Source organism: Myotis daubentonii, chromosome 8 (assembly GCF_963259705.1).
Source record: "Myotis daubentonii chromosome 8, mMyoDau2.1, whole genome shotgun sequence".
Lineage (NCBI taxonomy): Eukaryota > Metazoa > Chordata > Mammalia > Chiroptera > Vespertilionidae > Myotis > Myotis daubentonii.
The window spans coordinates 20903281-20922836 of record NC_081847.1 but is presented as its reverse complement, the minus strand read 5'-3'; the positions used below and the strand labels follow the sequence as shown (position 1 = coordinate 20922836).

The 19556-nt window shown below is 41.2% G+C and overlaps 2 protein-coding genes across 3 annotated transcripts in view; one reads left to right on the top strand and one right to left on the bottom strand.

Moving 5' to 3' along the window:
- LOC132239341 (ADP-ribose glycohydrolase MACROD2-like) overlaps positions 1-19556 on the top strand; it is a 792923-nt gene that overhangs the window by 440576 nt on the left and 332791 nt on the right. The window lies entirely within an intron of this gene.
- On the bottom strand, positions 3941-5575 carry LOC132239339 (L-lactate dehydrogenase A chain-like). Of its 2 annotated transcripts, XM_059705493.1 has the most exons (2): positions 4805-5575; positions 3941-4535 (listed from the first exon to the last, which is right to left on the bottom strand). In XM_059705493.1, the coding sequence occupies exons 1-2, from the start codon at positions 5489-5491 to the stop codon at positions 4395-4397; spliced, it is 828 nt and encodes a 275-aa protein (XP_059561476.1). In that variant the 5' UTR covers positions 5492-5575; the 3' UTR covers positions 3941-4394. The 2 variants fall into 2 exon arrangements, with proteins under 2 accessions (XP_059561476.1, XP_059561475.1); XM_059705492.1 differs by having other exon boundaries at positions 3941-5575.

The following is a 19556-nucleotide window of genomic DNA, read 5'->3' as shown; positions in this document are numbered from 1 at the left end:
TTACCAGGATTTTTTTAAAGCCCTGTCTTCAACAATTTTACAATGGCAAGTCTTTTCAAGGCAATTTAAAAAACTGAATGTTGGAGGAATTACTGTGTCAGCTAATACGAAAGTGTATTATTTATAATGATTCATACCTTTGTTTCCTGACAGAGCACTTTATTGAAAACAAAAAATTGAGGCTCACTAAAGGTTCGAAAGTTGTAATAGGTCAATTAGCAGCAGCCTGGGAAGGCCTATTGTTTTAAAAGCATGCAGATGGCCCTGGCCAGTGTGGCTTAGTTGAGGGACATCATCCAGTACACCAAAGGGTTGCAGGTCAATTTCCAGTCAGGGCACTTGACTGGATAGCGGGTTCCATCCTGGTAGGAGTCATGCAGGAGGCAGCTAGTAGATGTATTGCTTGCATATAGATGTTTCTCTCTCTCCCTCTCCTTCCACTCTCTCTAAAAATCAATTTTAAATATCTTTAATTTTTTAATTAAGAAAAAAAGCATGTGGATGACCATTAGAACAGGAGTTATCTTTGTAACCCATAAGAACTTGCTGAGGACAAATGTAACCTCTTCCAGCAGCAATGACATGTTAAGTGGTCAGGCCTAGTATTGTGTTCGTTATTCCAAAGGAGCCTCGAAACTTGAGTCTTCAGAAACATGTGTATCTGCAAAAGCTTTAATTAGGTTAACAAGATTCTTATGTGTCTGTCTCTTTACTTTGAATCGACTGGTAGTAATCTATTATATGTGATCTGCAATTAAGGAAGCAATTTGCTTCTTTTTATTCTGTTTCCTGTGCTCCTTTATAACTCCTCCTTTATTGAAGGAATCTGCATCATGTGTGCCTCCAAAAAGGCCGTGAAAATATGACACCATGTTCCTGGCCTGTTGACTTCTGAATGCGCTGTCCCACAAAGGCAGGTTTAGGTAGCACGGCAGGGAAGCCTGAGTAATGTGCTTGACTGTCCACATCAGGACCATTAGCAGTGGCTGCTGCTACCAGAAACAGCTGTGAGTAGAGCTGAGGACATTGGACATTGTGTGGTTGGCCAGGAACTCAGCCTTCCATGACTTGAGAGAATATTGTGAAAGCATAACACTGAAAGAGAAACAAACTTGTCTGTTTTGTAAACACTGAATTAATTAAACTGTGGTATAACTTTAAGTAGCCACTATCTTTGAGCTGAGACCCACTGTGAATCTGGAAATAAGCAAATATCCAAAGATGGAAAGCTTACTATATGTCTTTAATACAAAAAAATTAATAAAAATATTAATTTGAAAATCTTGTTTTAATGGTTTCATCAGGTATTTTCTTAATGGCAGCAAGATGTTGATATGTTTGTCATAAGATTAATGCAAACAGATATGGGGATTAAAAAGACTATGGAGATAAAGTGATTGATGACATCATAAGAACAGAACATATTGACAACTTTAGGGCAGAGAAAAAACTGAAAACGAGGCAGAGATATTAATTATATTAAAAACAAAACAATTTAGAAGCTTTTGGTAAAACCTTTGTTTTGAATAAAACTCATTACATTATAGTCTCCAAGGTACCACCCAAGGGCATATACATTGTGCTATCCAATTTTGTAAGAAAGACAAGTAACAAATTCAGGTTGCTATCTCAGTTATGTATTGGTTCAGTGTCACATTTTAAGATGCTCCCGAGTGTTTGGGAAAAGAGTGAAATCATGGCCCCTTTGGTCTTCTTACCTAGTTACAGCAATTGGTCTCCTAGTCTAGGTTTGCCACTTGACATCAAGATGGGTCATTTGAAATCTTCCAGCCTAGTGTTCTTCATATATAATTTATAGACTTTATCTTTTATATATCTACCTATGGCATTGTTTTAATGCTCAAATAGTTACAAAAATGATTGATGAAGTACAAAGTGCTAATCAAAAGCAAGGTGGCCCAATGACAGTTGAAAACCAGTGCTACCCAGAAACTATCCTGGACATCTTTCATTAGGCAACACAGACAATTTTGCCCTTAGTTTGTGCTTTCTAGAAATAGCTCTACTAATTCAGCCTTCCAAGAAATCCAAATGAGATGGGAATGAAGGGGGAAATGCATATTTTCAACCTGTTTAAGAGCAGTTGTATCTTCTGCATTAGGTATGATCGGATTTGTTTGGGGCTCCAAGTATGTGAGTCAGTGTTCACTTTTATATCAGACACTAGAGGCCCGGTGCATGAAAATTCATGCACTCGGGGTGGTGGTGGAGGGTGTTCCTCAGCCTGGCCTGTGCCCTCTCATAGTCCAGGAGCCCTCTGTGGGAGGCGACTGGGACAATCAGGGGACAGCACCGCCACCATCACCCCACTGCTACTGCCTGGGTGGGTGATCAGGGGATGGTGCCACCCCCATCACCCCACTGCTGCCACCGCCGGCCTCCCTCTGTGGGAGGCAACCAGGCAGCTGATCAGGGGACAGTTCCAGCCTCCCCACCTCCATCACCGTCCCCTCCCTCTACCCACTGGCAAGTGCCTTGCCTGGCCTGGTGCCACCTGTTCACTAGCCGTTCTCCCCACTGACTGGTCATTCCGCCGTTCAGTCGATTTGCATATTACTCTTTTATTATATAGAATAGTATCCTTTTCAACAGCAGGTGAGAAGTGGGGGAATGGGATGCCTAGCAGATTGCCCATCTATATTAATAAAAGCGTAATATTCTAATTAGACCAGATGTCCTTTTGGATATCCTTCTGGACAAACCCTCAGTGGGCAGGGACCGAGATAGAGGTGGCAGAGGCCCCCAGCTGCAGCAGCAGTGGGCGGGGCCCGGGGCCAAGACCCTTGCACTAATTCCGTGAATAAGACCTCTAGTACTATATATTTTCCCATTGATATTAAGGACATTGCCTGTCTTATGGTCATTTTGATTACATTTTGTTGTTTTCATTTATAATAATTTTTAATAAGTATTTCTTGTTGATTTCAGAGAGGAAGCGAGCAATTAAAACATCAATGATGAGACAGGAATCATTGATCAGCTGCCTCCTGCATGCCCCACACTGGGGACCAAGCCTGCAACCCAGGCATGTGCCCTTGACCGGCATCGAACTTGGGACCCTTCGGTCCATAGACTGATGCTCTATCCATTGAACCAAACTGGCTAGGGCTAGAATAATCATTTTTATGCTGAAGCTTTTTAGTAAATTTGTATGTTACCTGGAGTTTGTAGTGAACTAAAAATGGAGTTATAATGACTTCAATGTTCAATTGCCACACACTTCTATTCTGTTATTCGAGATGGTATTATGGATTTGGAGACTAAACCCTTTATTATGCACCTGATCTTAGGTCATTTGCTTGGCCATTTTTATGATTCACCAGGTGATCAATGTGGTGGCCATCCTTCTACATAGCAATTTCAAAAGTCTTGGCAATTTTGGCTCATAATCTTTGCCTAATTGTGTTATAATGAATTTTAACTTCAATAATAGCACAGAGGCTGTCAATCCTGTGGTAATATGTATTTCATAAAGTATACCCAATTATGGGACTAAGTAAGTACTGAGGTACTTGAGACATTTCCAAGTGAAGGGGGAGATTGAGTTGGGTACCTCACAGTGGGTCAGGTGATCCATGGATAAGGAAAAGCTAAGTTCTTAGGAACAACAAAGAGAAGCACAAATGATGGAATGGAATCCACATTTTAACAATATATTCTTGTATTTGAGAATTTAACTGGAAATTCTTTAGACTTTAGTTGAACAAAGTAGGAAGACAAAGTAAAATCACACTATAGTGCTCAGTTTGGTTTTCTGGAACAGACGCATCTCATAGGGAAATACTAATTGGTCAGGATATATCTGTGAAACTTCCACAGAGATTGTAAGCATAATTAGTTTTGCTATAACCCTCTGCTCAATAATAGTTAGCATTAGTAGAGTGGTACAAAAATTATAGTCATTGTCAAAATGCAAAGATTTTTATTTTTTTATTTTTTATTTTTTTCACTGTTCAAGGTTTATTTGGCATTTTAGTTGCTATGACACTTGGATAGTTGGCTGTATTATTTATATGTAGACTTTTCTTTTTACATTTATGGCAATATACACTAATCTGATACATATAGTACACAGAATAAGATCCTTTAGAACAGTTATGCACAAAACATGCAATATTGGCTTTACATTGGCTCCCAGGATGTGACTAATTATAGAAAAAGGAACCACAAGTCATAAAACACACGGTGAACACACATCTAGTCTGAAGGGCAACTGTAGCGTGAGCAACATTGGCAGTGGTGCCTCTGAGGAGGTGGAACTATTTCACACTAACCAGTTTAGGGCTACCCAAGATAAGGACCCTCCAGCATCGGGATGCAGATGCTGGGTTTTATGAACCATTACTAGTTCTATCTTTAGGAAACGGATGTTCTTAGTCACAGATCAGATAAAAAGGACAATATGCACAATCTCCAACTAAAATCCTGCTGCTGTAGCCTAGACAGTGAGGTGGTAGGACATCAGGAGACTTTAAAACTGCAGCTCTTTCTGGATCTCCCACAGTGTGTCTGCACTCTTCTTCAAACGGGCCTCTTCCTCAGGTGTCAGGGTCACCTTCACAACGTCTGAGATTCCATTCTGCCCCAAGATGCAGGGAACACTAAGGAAGACGTCGTCCTTTATTCCATAGAGACCCTTAATCATGGTGGAAATTGGATGCACCCGCCTAAGATTCTTCATCATACTTTCTGCTAAATCAGCCACAGATAGGCCAATGGCCCAGGATGTATAGCCTTTCAGTTTGATTACCTCGTAAGCACTGTCAACCACCTGTTTGTGAACTTGTTTCCACTGTTCCTTATCTGCATCAGTGCCTAAATCAGGGTGCAGATTCTTTAGGGAGACACCAGCAACATTCACTCCACTCCATACAGGCACACTAGAGTCTCCATGCTCCCCAAGGGCCCACCCATGACAGCTTAATGGGTGAACTCCCAGCCTCTCCCCCATCAGGTATCGGAAATGGGCTGAATCCAGGTTGCAACCACTTCCAATAACACGGTTCTTGGGAAAGCCGCTTAACTTACAAGCCACATAGGTCAAGATATCCACTGGATTGGAAACAACAAGCAGTTTGCAGTTGGGACTGTATTTTACAGCATTAGGAATGATGAATTTAAAGATGTTCACGTTTCGCTGGACCAAATTAAGGCGGCTCTCCCCCTCTTGTTGACGTGCCCCAGCTGTGATAATAACCAGCTTGGAGTTTGCAGTCACACTATAGTCTTTGCCAGAGACAATTTTTGGTGTTTTAAGGAAAAGGCTTCCATGTTGGAGATCCATCATTTCTCCCTTTAATTTGTCTTCCATGACATCAACAAGAGCAAGTTCATCTGCCAAGTCCTTCATTAAGATACTTATGGCACAAGCCATGCCAACAGCACCAACCCCAACGACTGTAATCTTATTCTGGGGGCTCTGTTCTTCCTTAAGAAGATTCACAATCAGCTGATCCTTGAGTGTTGCCATTTTGGACTTGGAACCAAAAGGAACCGGGCGTGCACGGCGGGCGGGCAGGGGTCGGTGATGCGCGAGGGAGGATCCGGACTTGGCGGCTGCTATAAGAAAGGCCTGAATTTTACTGCCTATGTTTTCTTCTAGGATTTTTATGATTTTGAGTCTAACATTTAAGTCTTAAACCCATTTTGAATTTATTCTTGTGTATTGTGTAAGAAGGGGTTTAGTTTCATTTTTTTACATGTATTGATCCAGTTTTCTCAACACCATTTATTGAATAGACTGTCTTTACCCTATTGTATGTTTTTGCCTCCTTTGGCAAATATTAACTGACCATAAAGCTTTTGGTTGATTTCTGGGCTCTATTCCATTCCATTAATCTATATGCTTGTTTTTTTTATACTAGTTCCATACTGTTTTGATTACTTTGTAGTATAGTTTGATATCAGTGTGATTCCATATAGCATTGCTTTAATGCTTTGTGTTAACGCATCCTCTGTTTAATCACTTTCTGCTTTTCTTATCATGATGAGGTATAAAAATAGATCATTCTCTGAAAATAAGTACCTTGTTGGTAAAAGTGAGTTTGACTTGACAAACTCTGTCTTTTTTTACCATTCTGTATTCTGGAAATAATTTACATTAGCCATCTTGTAGAAACTGTACGTCACGTCTTCCTTGCTATGATATCATTCCCTGGTAACAATGCATTAAATATTTTCTGCTAAAAGTGACCCCAGGAAATAGTAATTAACCTCCTTTTGAGTGTAATAATATAATCAGAGATTGAGGAACAATTTTTCCCAAATATTTTAAGTAACAGCATAAAACTGAAAGGCCATGCATTGCTTGCCTTAGAAAAACAGTATGAAATATGTTAGAATATCATGAATAAATGAACACTTTCATTTATGAGTTTTACATAGAAATCATTGAGTTTCCCTGCTCAAGGTGCAGCCTGCAAGGTAGTTAATCTTTTTATGGCACTTACTGTATAATGCAACATCTCCTTGGGCAAACTTTTGCATTAAAATATAGCATTTAAGCTTCTTTCCTCCACAAAGCAATGTGAGAATGAATTGTTCAATCTTTCTTTTTATAACATGCTGAAAATTATTCATAAATAACCAAGATGGTAATTTCTATTATATATCTTTTTACAGCTCTTTGGGAAATATGATAAAATAATTGGAAAATGAAAGGAACCCTATGTTGGTAACCCAAAGATTCTGATCTCAGCATCACCCACCATTTGTGTGCTCCTGAGCAAGTCATTTACCTTTCCTCAACATTATTATTTTAAATATTAAAATGAATATATTAATTCAATGACCTCCAGTTAACTTCCATTTTATACATCTTTCTCCCTATTTAGATATGGTCACCCACTTATAGCTTCCTATTGCATTGTAAACTCTTATTTTAGGCTCCAAAGAATTATGGTCCATCCCAAATCACCTTGTGATTTCTTCCTGTGTAAGAAAGCTGTCTCTTATCCTCATTACAGTCATATGTCATCTCTCATTCTATAACAGAGGTTGAATGACAGGGACCAGCTGTGTCCTGAAAAATAGCTTAGACCTAAGGATAGTCAATGGATAGGTAAGACATGGGCCAAATCAAATAGTGTAAAATGCTATTTCTGAAGAAAATTCCCCAGAGGTCTTTCAAATGGTGAAGGAGATATTTTCTGATTAGAGGAAAATCGCTCTGCCAACTTGAAGTGAGTTTGCTAAGGTAGCTCACACTCACCTGTGAAAATTGTTTAGTACAAGGGCTGCCTCCTCATAAGTCACAAAGGTATGTTCTTTTAAAATGGACATTCATTCTAAGTTTTGATCCATATTCAGCTTAACCCAGAAGGTTTAACAGTCCAATTAAGTATTTTTCAAAGTAAAGAATTGTTGATAGGAAATGTCCCTGTGCACTCTAGGTAGTATCCATTGACTATAAATTTTCCTTTGCATATTCCGTGTGGAAAAAAATATACTCTACCAGGAGACACCAGTATGCAGTTGAAAATAAAATACAACTTTTTAAAATTAAGATGTGGCCATTATTTTATTTATTGACATAAAAGAAAAAAATTGAACACCTGCGTTTATGCATAAATGTCAGGTCATTCATAGCATTGTTATTTTGGTGCAAAAGGGTGAATATTATGCACTTTTGGTGAGAGGGGAGGAAATTGCACAAATCATGGGGGACACTAGTTATAAGCTCTATGAAATTGTTAACAAAATGAACTCCAGAGTTTAGGCAATACCCACAAGAAAAATAGATCATTTAAAAAGTAAATCATAATGAGTAATATTATTATTATTCTCACTGGCCATAGTGTAAGGGTCATTAATAAAACAGTCTCTGTGATATGTGAGTTCTAATATATAACCATAAAATATTATAAATGTTCTTTATAGAGTGAAGTACCATATTTATGAAGTATATTTCATGTGATGAGTAGCCACCTTTTACCTTGGGAGCAAAGAGACTCTAATTAAATTTGCTCAGTGAACATTTGCATTTTCTGGAACTTAAAGGAGAAGATAGCTTGGAGAGGAATAGTTTCATCTGATTTTTTATGTATTTTATTTGTGTGCCACCAAAGCTTCCAAACATATAAAGAGATGATTGGAACCTTCTCTGCTCGACCAGGAGATAAACACAGATGTCTGAAGGAAGTGTATTAGGAATTTACATAAAGCCTGAAGGGATCAGAGAACTGAGAGGTCATAGCGATCTGAGAAGAGAAGGGCTTCCTAAAGAAGTCATCGCTTGAATTTCTCCTAAGAATCTGGATTTCATCTGGAGCAGGGGCAGGATCCATCTCTCATCACACTCCACTCACCAGCTCCTGCAGCTGCCGAATAATTTACTTTCCTATTGAATTGGGACCCTCCAACCTCCAGGCTTTCACCTGAACCCTCTTCGCCTTCCTTTTTTTTTTTTTTTTTTTTTTTTTTGCATGGACTATGACTTTGCAATCATAGTTCTCAGTCAGTTTGAGACTTTCTTCAGAAAAATTCCTGGGATTTTTTTTTTTTTTAGCTTTCTCATAATTTGGGTTTATTGCTCCTTTTCAAGCTGCCAAGAAGTTTGCATGCACTGTTCCCATGAAAGAATTTTCCACTCAATATTGAAATAGATTGTTTAGATCTGTATTTCTTCCAATAGACTGTGGCTCCTCCATGTTCCAGAGTATGTGAAGTATTTTACTTTACCCATTACTCTGCATAGTGCCGGGCACATATTAGTTATTTAAAAAACATGTTTAATAAGGGAGAAATGAAGGAAAGAAGGAAGGAAGGAAGGGAGGAAGGGAGGAAATAGACATGATTTATATGAAAGAAGTTACAGAGATAAGACTGATTGGTTGGCTTAGAGACAATGAGAAGACTGATGTGACTAAACTTTAATGCTGATGTCATTGTTTTTTTAATGTGCAAGATGACATAAATCTTTTCAGTGGATTGCAGATTGGAACATTTTCCCTTTTGAAGAGAGATTTTAAAAAATAGAATAAATCTAATATATTTGCCAGTGATAATTTGTTAGATGCCTATATAAGAGGAAACTTAGTGTTTCTGGGTTCAAATGGATTTATCATGTTTCAACACAATATAAGTTTTAGAGTTGTATGAGAGATTAAAAACCACTGTAAGAGCAAGTTCCACTTGAGAAGGGAAGTGCCAGTAAAATGACATTATTGCAGCAAGTCATGTTCTTTTAAATAGACTTAATATATCTGTCTACATAGTCACCACATATATAAACCAATATATGGACCAGCTAAAAAGAGAATAGGTAGTAGGAAGAGGCTTTTTTTTATATAACCAAAAGCTATAAATATTAGTCATTTAAAATGCTTGCAATTAGTTGTATGTATACATATAGGTAAATATGTATAACTAGAGGCCCGGTGCACAAAAATTCATGCACTGGAGGGGGGAAGTCCCTCAGCCAGGCCTGCCCCCTCTCACAGTCCAAGAGCCCTCAGGGGATGTGCTACTGACAGCTTAGGCCCTTGGGGAGCAGGCCTAAGCCTCAGTCTGGCCCCCCTCCACGGGAGGCAACTGGGCCAACCAGGGGAAGGTGCCGCCCCCATCACCCCGCCGCAGCTGCCACTGCTAGCTGCCACAGCTGCTTTCCCTCAGCCCTCGCAGCGGCAGCTTCTGCTGTTGGCCCTCAGCCCCTTGCTTCTTAGTGCTGGCCCTGCCACCCACCCACTTGTGGGTGGGAAGTGATCTGGAGCCAGGCCGGCTGGGGAGGGGCTGTGGGAGGTTGAAGAACAGCAGGTTGCACCCTGTCCAGCCTCTGCTGAGACGCGGTGCTGGGACTGGGCCTGCGCCACTGCCTTCGTGGCTGCCTCTACAGAAGAGACAACACTGGGACCAGGACCGCGCAGCTCCCTCTTCCGCTGCCTCTGTGGAAGGGGCCGCAGCTCTGGATCCGCCCGTGCCGAGGCCTCTTGCCCGCTGCCTCTGCGAAAGGGGCTGTGGTGCTGGACCGGCCTGTACCGCTGCCTCTCCTGCACCACCGGCCCTTGGACCTCACAGCCTCTGTGGCTTTGTCCAGAAGGACGTCTGGAAGGATGGCCAGAAACATCCGGTCTAATTAGCATATTATACTTTTATTAGTATAAACTAGAGGCCCGGTGCACAAAAATTTGTGCACTCGTGGGGGGAGGGGGGTCCCTCAGCCTGGCCTGTGCCCTCTCGCAGTCTGGGACCCCTCGGGAGATAACAACCTGCTGGCTTAGGCCTGCTCCTGGGTGGCAGAGGGCAGGCCCAATCCCTAGGTGCAGCCCCTGGCCGGGCTCAGAGCAGGGCCAATTGAGGAGTTGCGGCGCCCCTCAGTCTCGCTCAGGGTAGGGCCGATTGGGGGGTTGGGGCACCATCCCCTGTCACACTCAAGGCAGGGTCGATGGGGAGGTTGCAGTGCCACCCCCTGTCATGCACAGAGCAGGGCCAATCAAGGGGTTGGGGCGCTGCCCCTATCACGCACAGAGCAGGGCCCATCAGGGGGTTGGGCCTCCGTACCCTGTCATGCACAGAGCAGTGCCGATCAGGGGGTTGAGGAGCTCCCCGCTGTCACTCACAGAGTAGGGCCGATAGGGGAGTTGGGGCACCGCCCCCTGTCACACTCAGGGCAGGGCGGATCAGGGGGTTGGGGCACCACCTTCTATCACCCACAGAGCAGGGCCAATCAGGGGGTTGGGGCGCTGCCACTGTCATACTCAGGGCAGGGCCGATGGGGAGGTTATGGCTCTACCCCGTCACACACAGCAGGGCCCGTGGGCGGGGGGGGGGTTGTTGGGGCACCGCACCCTGTCACACACAGAGCCACAGGGTGATCGGGGTTGGGGAGCTCCCCCCTATCAGGCACAGAGCAGAGCTGATCAGGGGGTTGAGGCGCCTTCCCATCACGAACAGAGCAGGGCGGATAGGGAGGTTGTGGCCCCGCACCCTGTCACACACAGAGCCACAGGGTTATCAGGGGGTTTGGTCGCTGCCCTCTGTCATGTTGATCCCAGTGCCGGGAGGCCTCGTGGCTCCACTGATCCTGGTGCTGGGAGGCATATTACCCTTTTACTATCTAGGATAGAGGCCTGGTGCATGGGTGGGGCTGGCTGGTTTGCCCTGAAGGGTGTCCTGGATCAGGGTGGGGGTCCCCACTGGGGTGCCTGGCCAGCCTGGGTGAGGGGATGATGGCTGTTTGCAGCTGGTCATATACCCTTCAAGGTGGGGATCCCCACTGGGGTGCCTGGCCAGTCTGGGTGAGGGGCTGAGGGCTGTTTTCAGGCCGACTGAAGCTCCCAACTGCTCCTTTTTTTCTTTTTTTTTTTTTATTCTGGGCCAGCTTTAGCTCTGGTTCCAGCTCTGAGGCCTCTGCTGCTGAAAGAAGGTATCTGGTTTGTTTCGGTCCTATAAACAAAACAATGTATAACTCCAGCTCTGAGATCCCGGGCTCGCAGAAAGCAGGTTTCTGGGGTTTTGTTTAGCTTCTATATTTGTTGCAATGTTTCTTAAACTGCAAGCTCAGAGGCCGGCAAGGCAGGCGGGGAACGTTGGAGTCCTCCGTCACTGAAGCATGCGAGCCTCATGTTAGTTTCAAGCTGCCTGGCTGCCAGCCGCCATCTTGGCTGGCAGTTAATTTGCATATCTCGCTGATTAGCCAATGGGAAGGCTAGCGGTCGTACGCCAATTACCATGTTTCTATTTTATTAGATAGGATTGGCTGATGGGACCCACCTGTAAATCATAATGTTTACCATGAAAATAAAATATAAAACTTAGAAGTCCCTATAAACTCAGTTGCAAAATGGGTCTTAAACAGCTAACATGGAGAAAGATTGCTTATTTGACAACGCATTTGTGCCACCTTCTAGTATTTTTCCAGGATAGTACTTGAATTTTTACTTGATGCTTTAGAATTTTTTGTAATTGGGTATTGTAATAATTCAGCTAAATTTAACGTATTTACCAAGTCTATAATATATGCTAAGTTCTATGCTAGGCACTGGAAATGTGGTAGTAAAGATACGTTTTTTTCTATCCATGAACTCAAATAGAACAGGGAGAACATGTTAGAGCTGATCTGCCAGCCCTGAGAACCCCATGCTCTGAATATACCAGATGATTCACTTTTGAGTAAACAACTCTAAACATGTTCATTTATCCCTGATTTTGCTCATGTGTTTATACACTTAGACTTCTGAGATTCAAAACTCCTTTCTCTGCAATTACCATCTCTATGTGAATTTAAAAAGCCAATTTATAAATTCAAGTAAGAATTTCCTAATATTTGCTTTCTGTTTTACTACAACTCCTGTTACTATTTCCAAAGGTTATTGTCTCTACTACAAGTTTAGTTTTAACAGAAAGAAAGAAATTCTTGAAAAGAATAATTATTTAGGTTAATAGCATAATATTTTCCTGCAACATGGCAGTGTGCACATATCACTACCATACATTGGCGTACAGAATCTAAGAAGTCTAAAACTGTAAAAACAGGGCAGAAGGCTTCTTAGAAACATCAATATTTGAGGTGGGTTTTGAAGGAGCCATCTGATCTTGGCAGAAGGGGATATTAGGGAAGAAACAAGCAAAATCATGCTTTGAAATGGGAAGAATTTTCAATGCCATGGATTGCGACCTATATCCCACCAAATATAAGTTAAAAAATGGTCTAATATATGGGAGAAAATGCCTACATTTTTATTGAAGCATATAATATGCATAAATTTTCTGAAAGTGAATTTGACCCACATTTGTTCAAATAGTTACTGGTTGTTGTTTTTTTTCAGTGAGTTCTATGCCGTATGGATGTGAAAAGAGAAAGACACAGATTTCAGCCAAGAAAAGATAAAAGGAACCTTTTCTTATTATTAAAATATGAAAAAATATAAAGAGAAATGTCGGTGGTTAATAATGCCTTTTACTAAACAGGTAATGTCAACCTCTGACATTTACCACATGACATGTTGTTATGGATAGCAAGTGTCATTGAGCACTGAACTCAGGCCAGTCACTATACTGGACACTAGGGGGACATTGCTCAACAGGACAGACAGATTAGGCCCTGCCTCCCAAACCTGAGCTTGTAGAGTAGAGTCATACAATAAACTTAGACAAATAATAAGTTAGATAACAGATTGTGATGAGATTACGGATTATATATATGTACATATATAGAGAGAGTGGGGCCTTGACTTACGAGTGTCCCGAAATGAGTTTTTCCTAGATACAAGCAGTCTCTTGGCCGATTTTTTGCTTTGAGTTGACAGAGTAATTTGAGTTAACGAGCTCCTTAACGAGCTCCGTCATGGAATGAATTAAACTCGTAAGTCAAGGCCCCACTGTAATGTATAATAAAGAATAATAATGGCATTTTGATCAAGAACAACAGGAGAACTTACCTTAGTCAGTATCAGAGGACATCTCTAGGAGGAGATGATATTTAAAGTGCAAACTAAAGAAGAAGGAGTTGACCCTGTGAAAGATCAGGGGAAAGCATTCCAGGCACCGGGGACATCTAATAAATTGCCCCTATGTTTGGAAAAGCTCTGTTCACTCACAATAGCACAGATGAGGGAAGATGGTTGGTGGCACTAAAATATTGACAATGGATATAATAGTTAGTAGCTCATTTAAAATATAATTTGTAGGTAGCATAGACAGCTTCTTTAGTTAACTTGAGGTGTAGAAGGGCAAAAGAAAGGGAGAAATCAGGAATGGTTCTTAGGAGTTTGACTTCAGGAATAGAATTTATGGTGGTTTTAGCATTTACTGAGATACAGAAGAGGAAAAAGCAAAATAAAGTTCCATTTCGGTATGGGATAGCTCTAAGATGGCTAAGGTAGAGCCCAAGTTGGGTTGTGGATCTAGGAGGTAGGCAACGCCAACAGGGTTTCAGTGTCAAGGCAAAGGCTGGAAAAAATGCACTTGGAGGACTTAACCATTTGGATGGTATTTAAAGCCACAGGATGAATAAAAGCACATAGGTAATCTTTTGTTTTTAGCAAAAATATTTTATGAGATTTTTTAAACACCATGAACCAGCTTCATTTTTGTATAATGCTTCCATACATTGGGAGAATGTTCTGTGCACAGTAAATTAAACAACTGTGGTCTTTGCCTTCTAGGAACTCATAGTCTTAAATAGGCTCTAATGACATGACCATGGGGGAGATTTAATTTTTACTCTTGTCCCTGAGACTTTGTGTTAATTACTCATACGAGAATAGCAGTCTGCATGGACTTCTATGTTTATTATCTCATTTCTATTTTTTGTCCTTGCAGTAAGTGGGAAGATTGTGTACAATATATTGTTTGATGCAACTCTTTAAGCAGACATTGCTATTTCAATTTTCAGCAAATGAAAATGCGGGCCCCAAAAACTTAACTAAGCAATTTCACAGCCAAAATCACAAAGTAGAGAGTAGGGCTTGGCCAAGTGAAGATTTCTGTAACTCCAGGGGCCCAAGGAGGTCTAGTTTTGAATGGAATCTTCCTGGATGTATCAATCTTCAAAAATAAAACAAAACTGAGTAGCAATCAATAGCAAAGCTCTAGATCAGTGATGGCGAACCTATGACATGCATGTCAGAGGTGACACGCGAACTCATTTTTTTGGTTGATTTTTCTCTGTTAAATGGCATTTAAGTATATAAAATAAATATCATAAATATGTCTTTGTTTTACTATGGTTGCAAATATCAAAAAAATTTCTATATGTGACACGGCACCAGAGTTAAGTTAGGGTTTTTCAAAATGCTGACACGCCGAGCTCAAAAGGTTCGCCATCACTGCTGTAGATAGAGTCTGTCAGAATTGGATCAAATCCCTGCTGTCCACTTGATAACTAAGTGACCTTAGAAGTAGCCTCCATTTCCTATTCTGTAATAATGGTGATGCTAATATCTACCTCTCAGATTACTTGTAAATCCATACATCCATCCCTTTATTCAAATTTCCACTAACCATTTTCTTTATCCATCCACCAAACACTTAGTAAGCTCCTCCCATGTGCCAGGAACCATTTTCAGCATAAAACTGCTGTCCTCAGGGGACTGTATCCTTTGGGGGAAGCAGTCACTGACCAATTAACAAATCAATGCGGACTAGAAAGTTAGTGACAAGAGGTGTGAAGAAAGCACAGCCATGCTGAGGATCATGAGAAGTCAGGGAAGGCTTCTCTGAGCAGGGACCTGCTCAAGGATTAAATGAGATAACACCCAACATGAGCTTAGCACGGTGCTTGACACCATTACTGAGCTGTGCAATCCTGGAAAAAGGAGAGTCGAACGCAGACATGGGTGATGCCCAGGATCACTTGCTCACTGTGGAGCCTAGAGAAAACTTCAGCTTTTAGAGCTCTTTCCTCCCACTGGCTGCATTATGAGAGAGTCTCTCCATGCTTTAGTATCTATCATGAATACAACTGCTATGTCTCTGAATCTGTGCTCACCAAACAACTTCTAATAATTATTTCCCTTCCCAGGTAAACCTTCCCACCTGGAGGGAATATTCCAATCACATAGACGTCAAGTACTCAGCTTCAGGTCTTAGCTGTTTCTCATTATACATTGATACAGAGGCCCTCTAATTATGATTTGGTTCCCTGTGTAGCTTGGCCACATAGAGTGAATATATTGATCACATGGACTTTGATTATCCCAGTTACTGTGACAACTCTTGCTCATTATAAGTTAGGCAACTGTCATTCTAATTGAATACATTCACCTTCTGAACTTAGGTAATGTTAGTGCCTGGCACATAGTAGGCACTCAATGAACATTGATTGATTAATGGATTGCGACTTCTCTCAGGCTCATGGCAAAATCAGACTTTCAAGGGTAAAGTCACCAGGGGGAGGTGGGGATGATGAATGCTCCTCTGCAGGGTCTCCTAGGAGCCAGCCCCTCTCCCAGGCATGCACGCACTGTGACTACATGGACTGAGAACGTGGGCTGATTTTGTATACCAACCATGGCTTTGAACTCCTGCTTCAAACCTATTCCGGGATTGAGAGGGGGAATTAGAAAGTCCAGTGGAGTGACCACAAGGAAAGAACTCTGCTCCTCCACTCCAGGTAAGTCCTGATGCCGGGCAAATGTAAGACTACAGGTCCCAAATACAGTTACAGTCCTGGGAGCGTTGTTTTCCCTCACATCCAGAGGCTAGGGAGGGCAGAGGTCACAGGGCTGATGGCAGGGGCCCTGTGGTGGGACCCACTTGGCTACTCTTGATGAGAGGCAATACAGGGCCTCTAGTCATAATGGTAACACAATAGGATTCTCTTATGTTTCAATAGGCACTGTCTTTCATACTTGATATATAAAATTTCACTTACTTTACCCACCCTGCATGCCATTGTGTATATCAGCTGAAAACCTCTCTTCCCTTTAATTCAAACTTACTTTTTTTGGGGGGGGGGAATTTTGTTTAATGAAGGTTTCTGGCTTTTTGGCTGAACACACATCATGCATAAATCTATTGGTTTCTCTGTGAATTTCAGCTCCAAAATCTTTTCTTATCTGAGTTTCACCCCGAGACATCATCTTGTATCCTATTAGGTCTGTGGGAGTTTCTTGCTTTTACTACTGGCTGATTCATTCCCCCTGTGGCTCAGTTTATATAACCCTTCTTGAGGAAAGGCCTGACGGAGATGTATATTCCTCTACTGTCCTGCCTCACCCCCTTCCCACACTCACTACTGGCCCTTCAGTCTATGAAGCTGAGCAGAACCTGGAAACATCAACCCAGCCCAGTCATTAATAAATAATTTGAGAAAACTGAGTACATATAAATGAGACTCCATTGTTAAAAACAAGACTCATCACTGTTTTCTTTTCTACCAGGTCATATGACCACTTTTTTCTTCACCATGTGGCAGCTCTAGCAAGGCCAAATATATAAGGTTACATGTGAGGCATATTTATTAGAAAAAAAAATTAGATGCTTTTAACTCTCGGTAATTACACATTTGGGGTTTTGGGTTGTATTTTGTGTGTGTGTGTGTGTGTGTGTGTGTGTGTGTGTGTGTGAGAGAGAGAGAGAGAGAGAGAGAGAGAGAGAGAGAGAGAGAGAGTGTGTGTGTTTGCCTCAAGTTCTTTTTCTCTAAAAAAAGAAAATTGCAGCTGTATTAGATTAGTGGTTTTCTAAGTCTTTTAGGTGGTGGAATGCCTGCAATCCATGGGATGCTTTATGGGATACCATGAAATTTTAACACCCAAAGCTAGACTTAAAATAGCCAAAGTATAATTTGTGACATCTCAAGTACTTTTTTTTATATGTGATTCTAATGGAGGCAAAAGTTAGCACATATGGAGATGTAATTCATTCGCTTACTTATCTATCAAATAAGTGTTCTTGAGTATCTCCAGAAATGTCTCTCAAAGTTGCTTTTATCAGAGTCACCTAAGAGGCCTATTAAAACATAGCATGCTGGGCCTCATCCCGCATTTTAACCAATTCTCAGGTGATGCTGATATGGGTGCTGCTGGTCTAGAACCACACTCTGCCAACCACTTACCTACTCTATTTTAGGTTAGGAATTGACAAACCACAACCCAACCCATGGGCCAAATCTAGTCCATACTTCTTTTTGTATTTTTTTTTATTGGAACACAACCACAACCATTAATTTACGGGTTGTCTACAGCTGCCTTTGTGCTCTAAGGGCAGACTTGAGTACAGTGAGGCCTTGACTTACAAGTTTAATTCATTCTGAGACCGAGCTTGTAAAGGAGCTCATTAACTCAAATTACTCTGTCAACTCAATGCAAAAAATTGGCCGAGAGACAACTGGTATTTCAAAAAACTCGTTAGTAAGGACACTCGTAAGTCAAGGCCCCACTGTAGTAGGGACAGAGACTATCGGACTATGAGGCCTGCAAAGCTTAAAATATTTACTATCTCTTTATAGGAAGAGGCTGTATTCTGGGTTAGCAGGATAAACTTGTACAAAAGTACAATACAGTTTTATCCTCATGGGGCTTACATGCCTTTAAAGATTCTCTTTTGCATTCATATGTCCATAACTCTAACTCATGCCCCAATCTCTTCAGGTCTTTTCCTCCCACAATTTTCTCCCTGTAGTGTTTTCTAGATAGCATTTTCAGAATAAATACCCTAAGTGTAGCTATTAAATGATGATTGTTTCCAAAAAAAAAAAAAAAAAAACACCTGTTATTCCAATTTTTCCACATTGCAACACCAAACCAGTACCATTTCTTTATCTACCACCTGAGAGTTCCCAAAGTTGCAGGTGCTGCATTGACCTGCTCAGAAATGGAGATAGTAATGAGTTTCACCAGCAGGGGTATCACAGTTTCTGCCCCCCTGCTGTTTTTTTCCCTGACCCACTTCACTCATTTAATTTTCCTGTTGGCCCATGGAGGCATCTGAGCTTGTGACTCCAGGTCTATAAACTCTCCAATAAGGCCATTCTTATTCATTTAGCATCTTCTAAATTACTTACTCTGTTTCTGTTATTAGTAGCTTATCATTTGTATTAGTTTTTATTTGTTATTTATTTCTAATGTTAGCTATTAATTACTAATAACCAATTTTCTCTGCCATCTTAAAGCAACACAGATTGCCTTTACCTCACATTTTTATCTCACGTTTTCTGTGAGGCAAGATTTGGGAAGTGGCTTATCAAGGTGACTTTTGCTCAGTGTCTTTCATGAGATTAAGGTTAAGATATTGATCTGGATTTCAGTCATCTCAAGGTTCAACCCAGACTATAGGATCAGCCTGTAGCAGATGGTCATGGTGCAGCTGGTAAATTGATGCTCATTGTTGACTGTAGGCCTCAGTTCCTTACCACATGGATCTCTCCTTTTTATGCCATGGAGGCTAGCTGCTCCCAGAGCAAGTGAGCCAAGAAAGCAAGGCAGAGGCCACAGTGTTTTAAAGATGTAGCCTCAGAGGTCACTCTCCATCATTTCTGCATCATCTTATTTGTTATACAGGTCAGTCCTAATCAAAGTGGAAAAGAGTGACCAAGTATGAGTGTCTGGGAGTGAGAACCATTGGACCAGGAAATTTTTAAACCAGGATGCCATATAGTTTCAACTCTCTCCTACTCTAGGCATGGAATTAGCCTTCAACATTTTCTCCCTATCTGGAATGTTCTCTCTTTCTATCTTGTTGTTGTTTTTTCCTGTCACAAACCATCTCTTTATGCTCATCTTGGTCCCATCTTCCCTGCAACATCTTCTCTGACTTCTTTTGCCTAAAGAAATTGCAGCTTTCTTTGTTCTCTTGTGGTCTCATTATTCTTATCACACATTTTAGCAGTTACTCACACATAGGAAGTGATTCATATTCACAAATGAAATAGTCTGAAGAGCTCATCTCTTTCTGTGTCAGGAAATCCTTTAATACTACTACAAAAACCTGTGTGAGTCATTGAAAAAAATACCCTTAATTCGAGATTGAACTGTGTTATATATGTATTATGAGTAATATTGATATGGTGTATTTGATATACTTGAGAAGAAATCAGTATCTACCACAGCAGTGCTACTCAAACTTAAATAGCTATAAGAATCATGTAGGGATCTAGT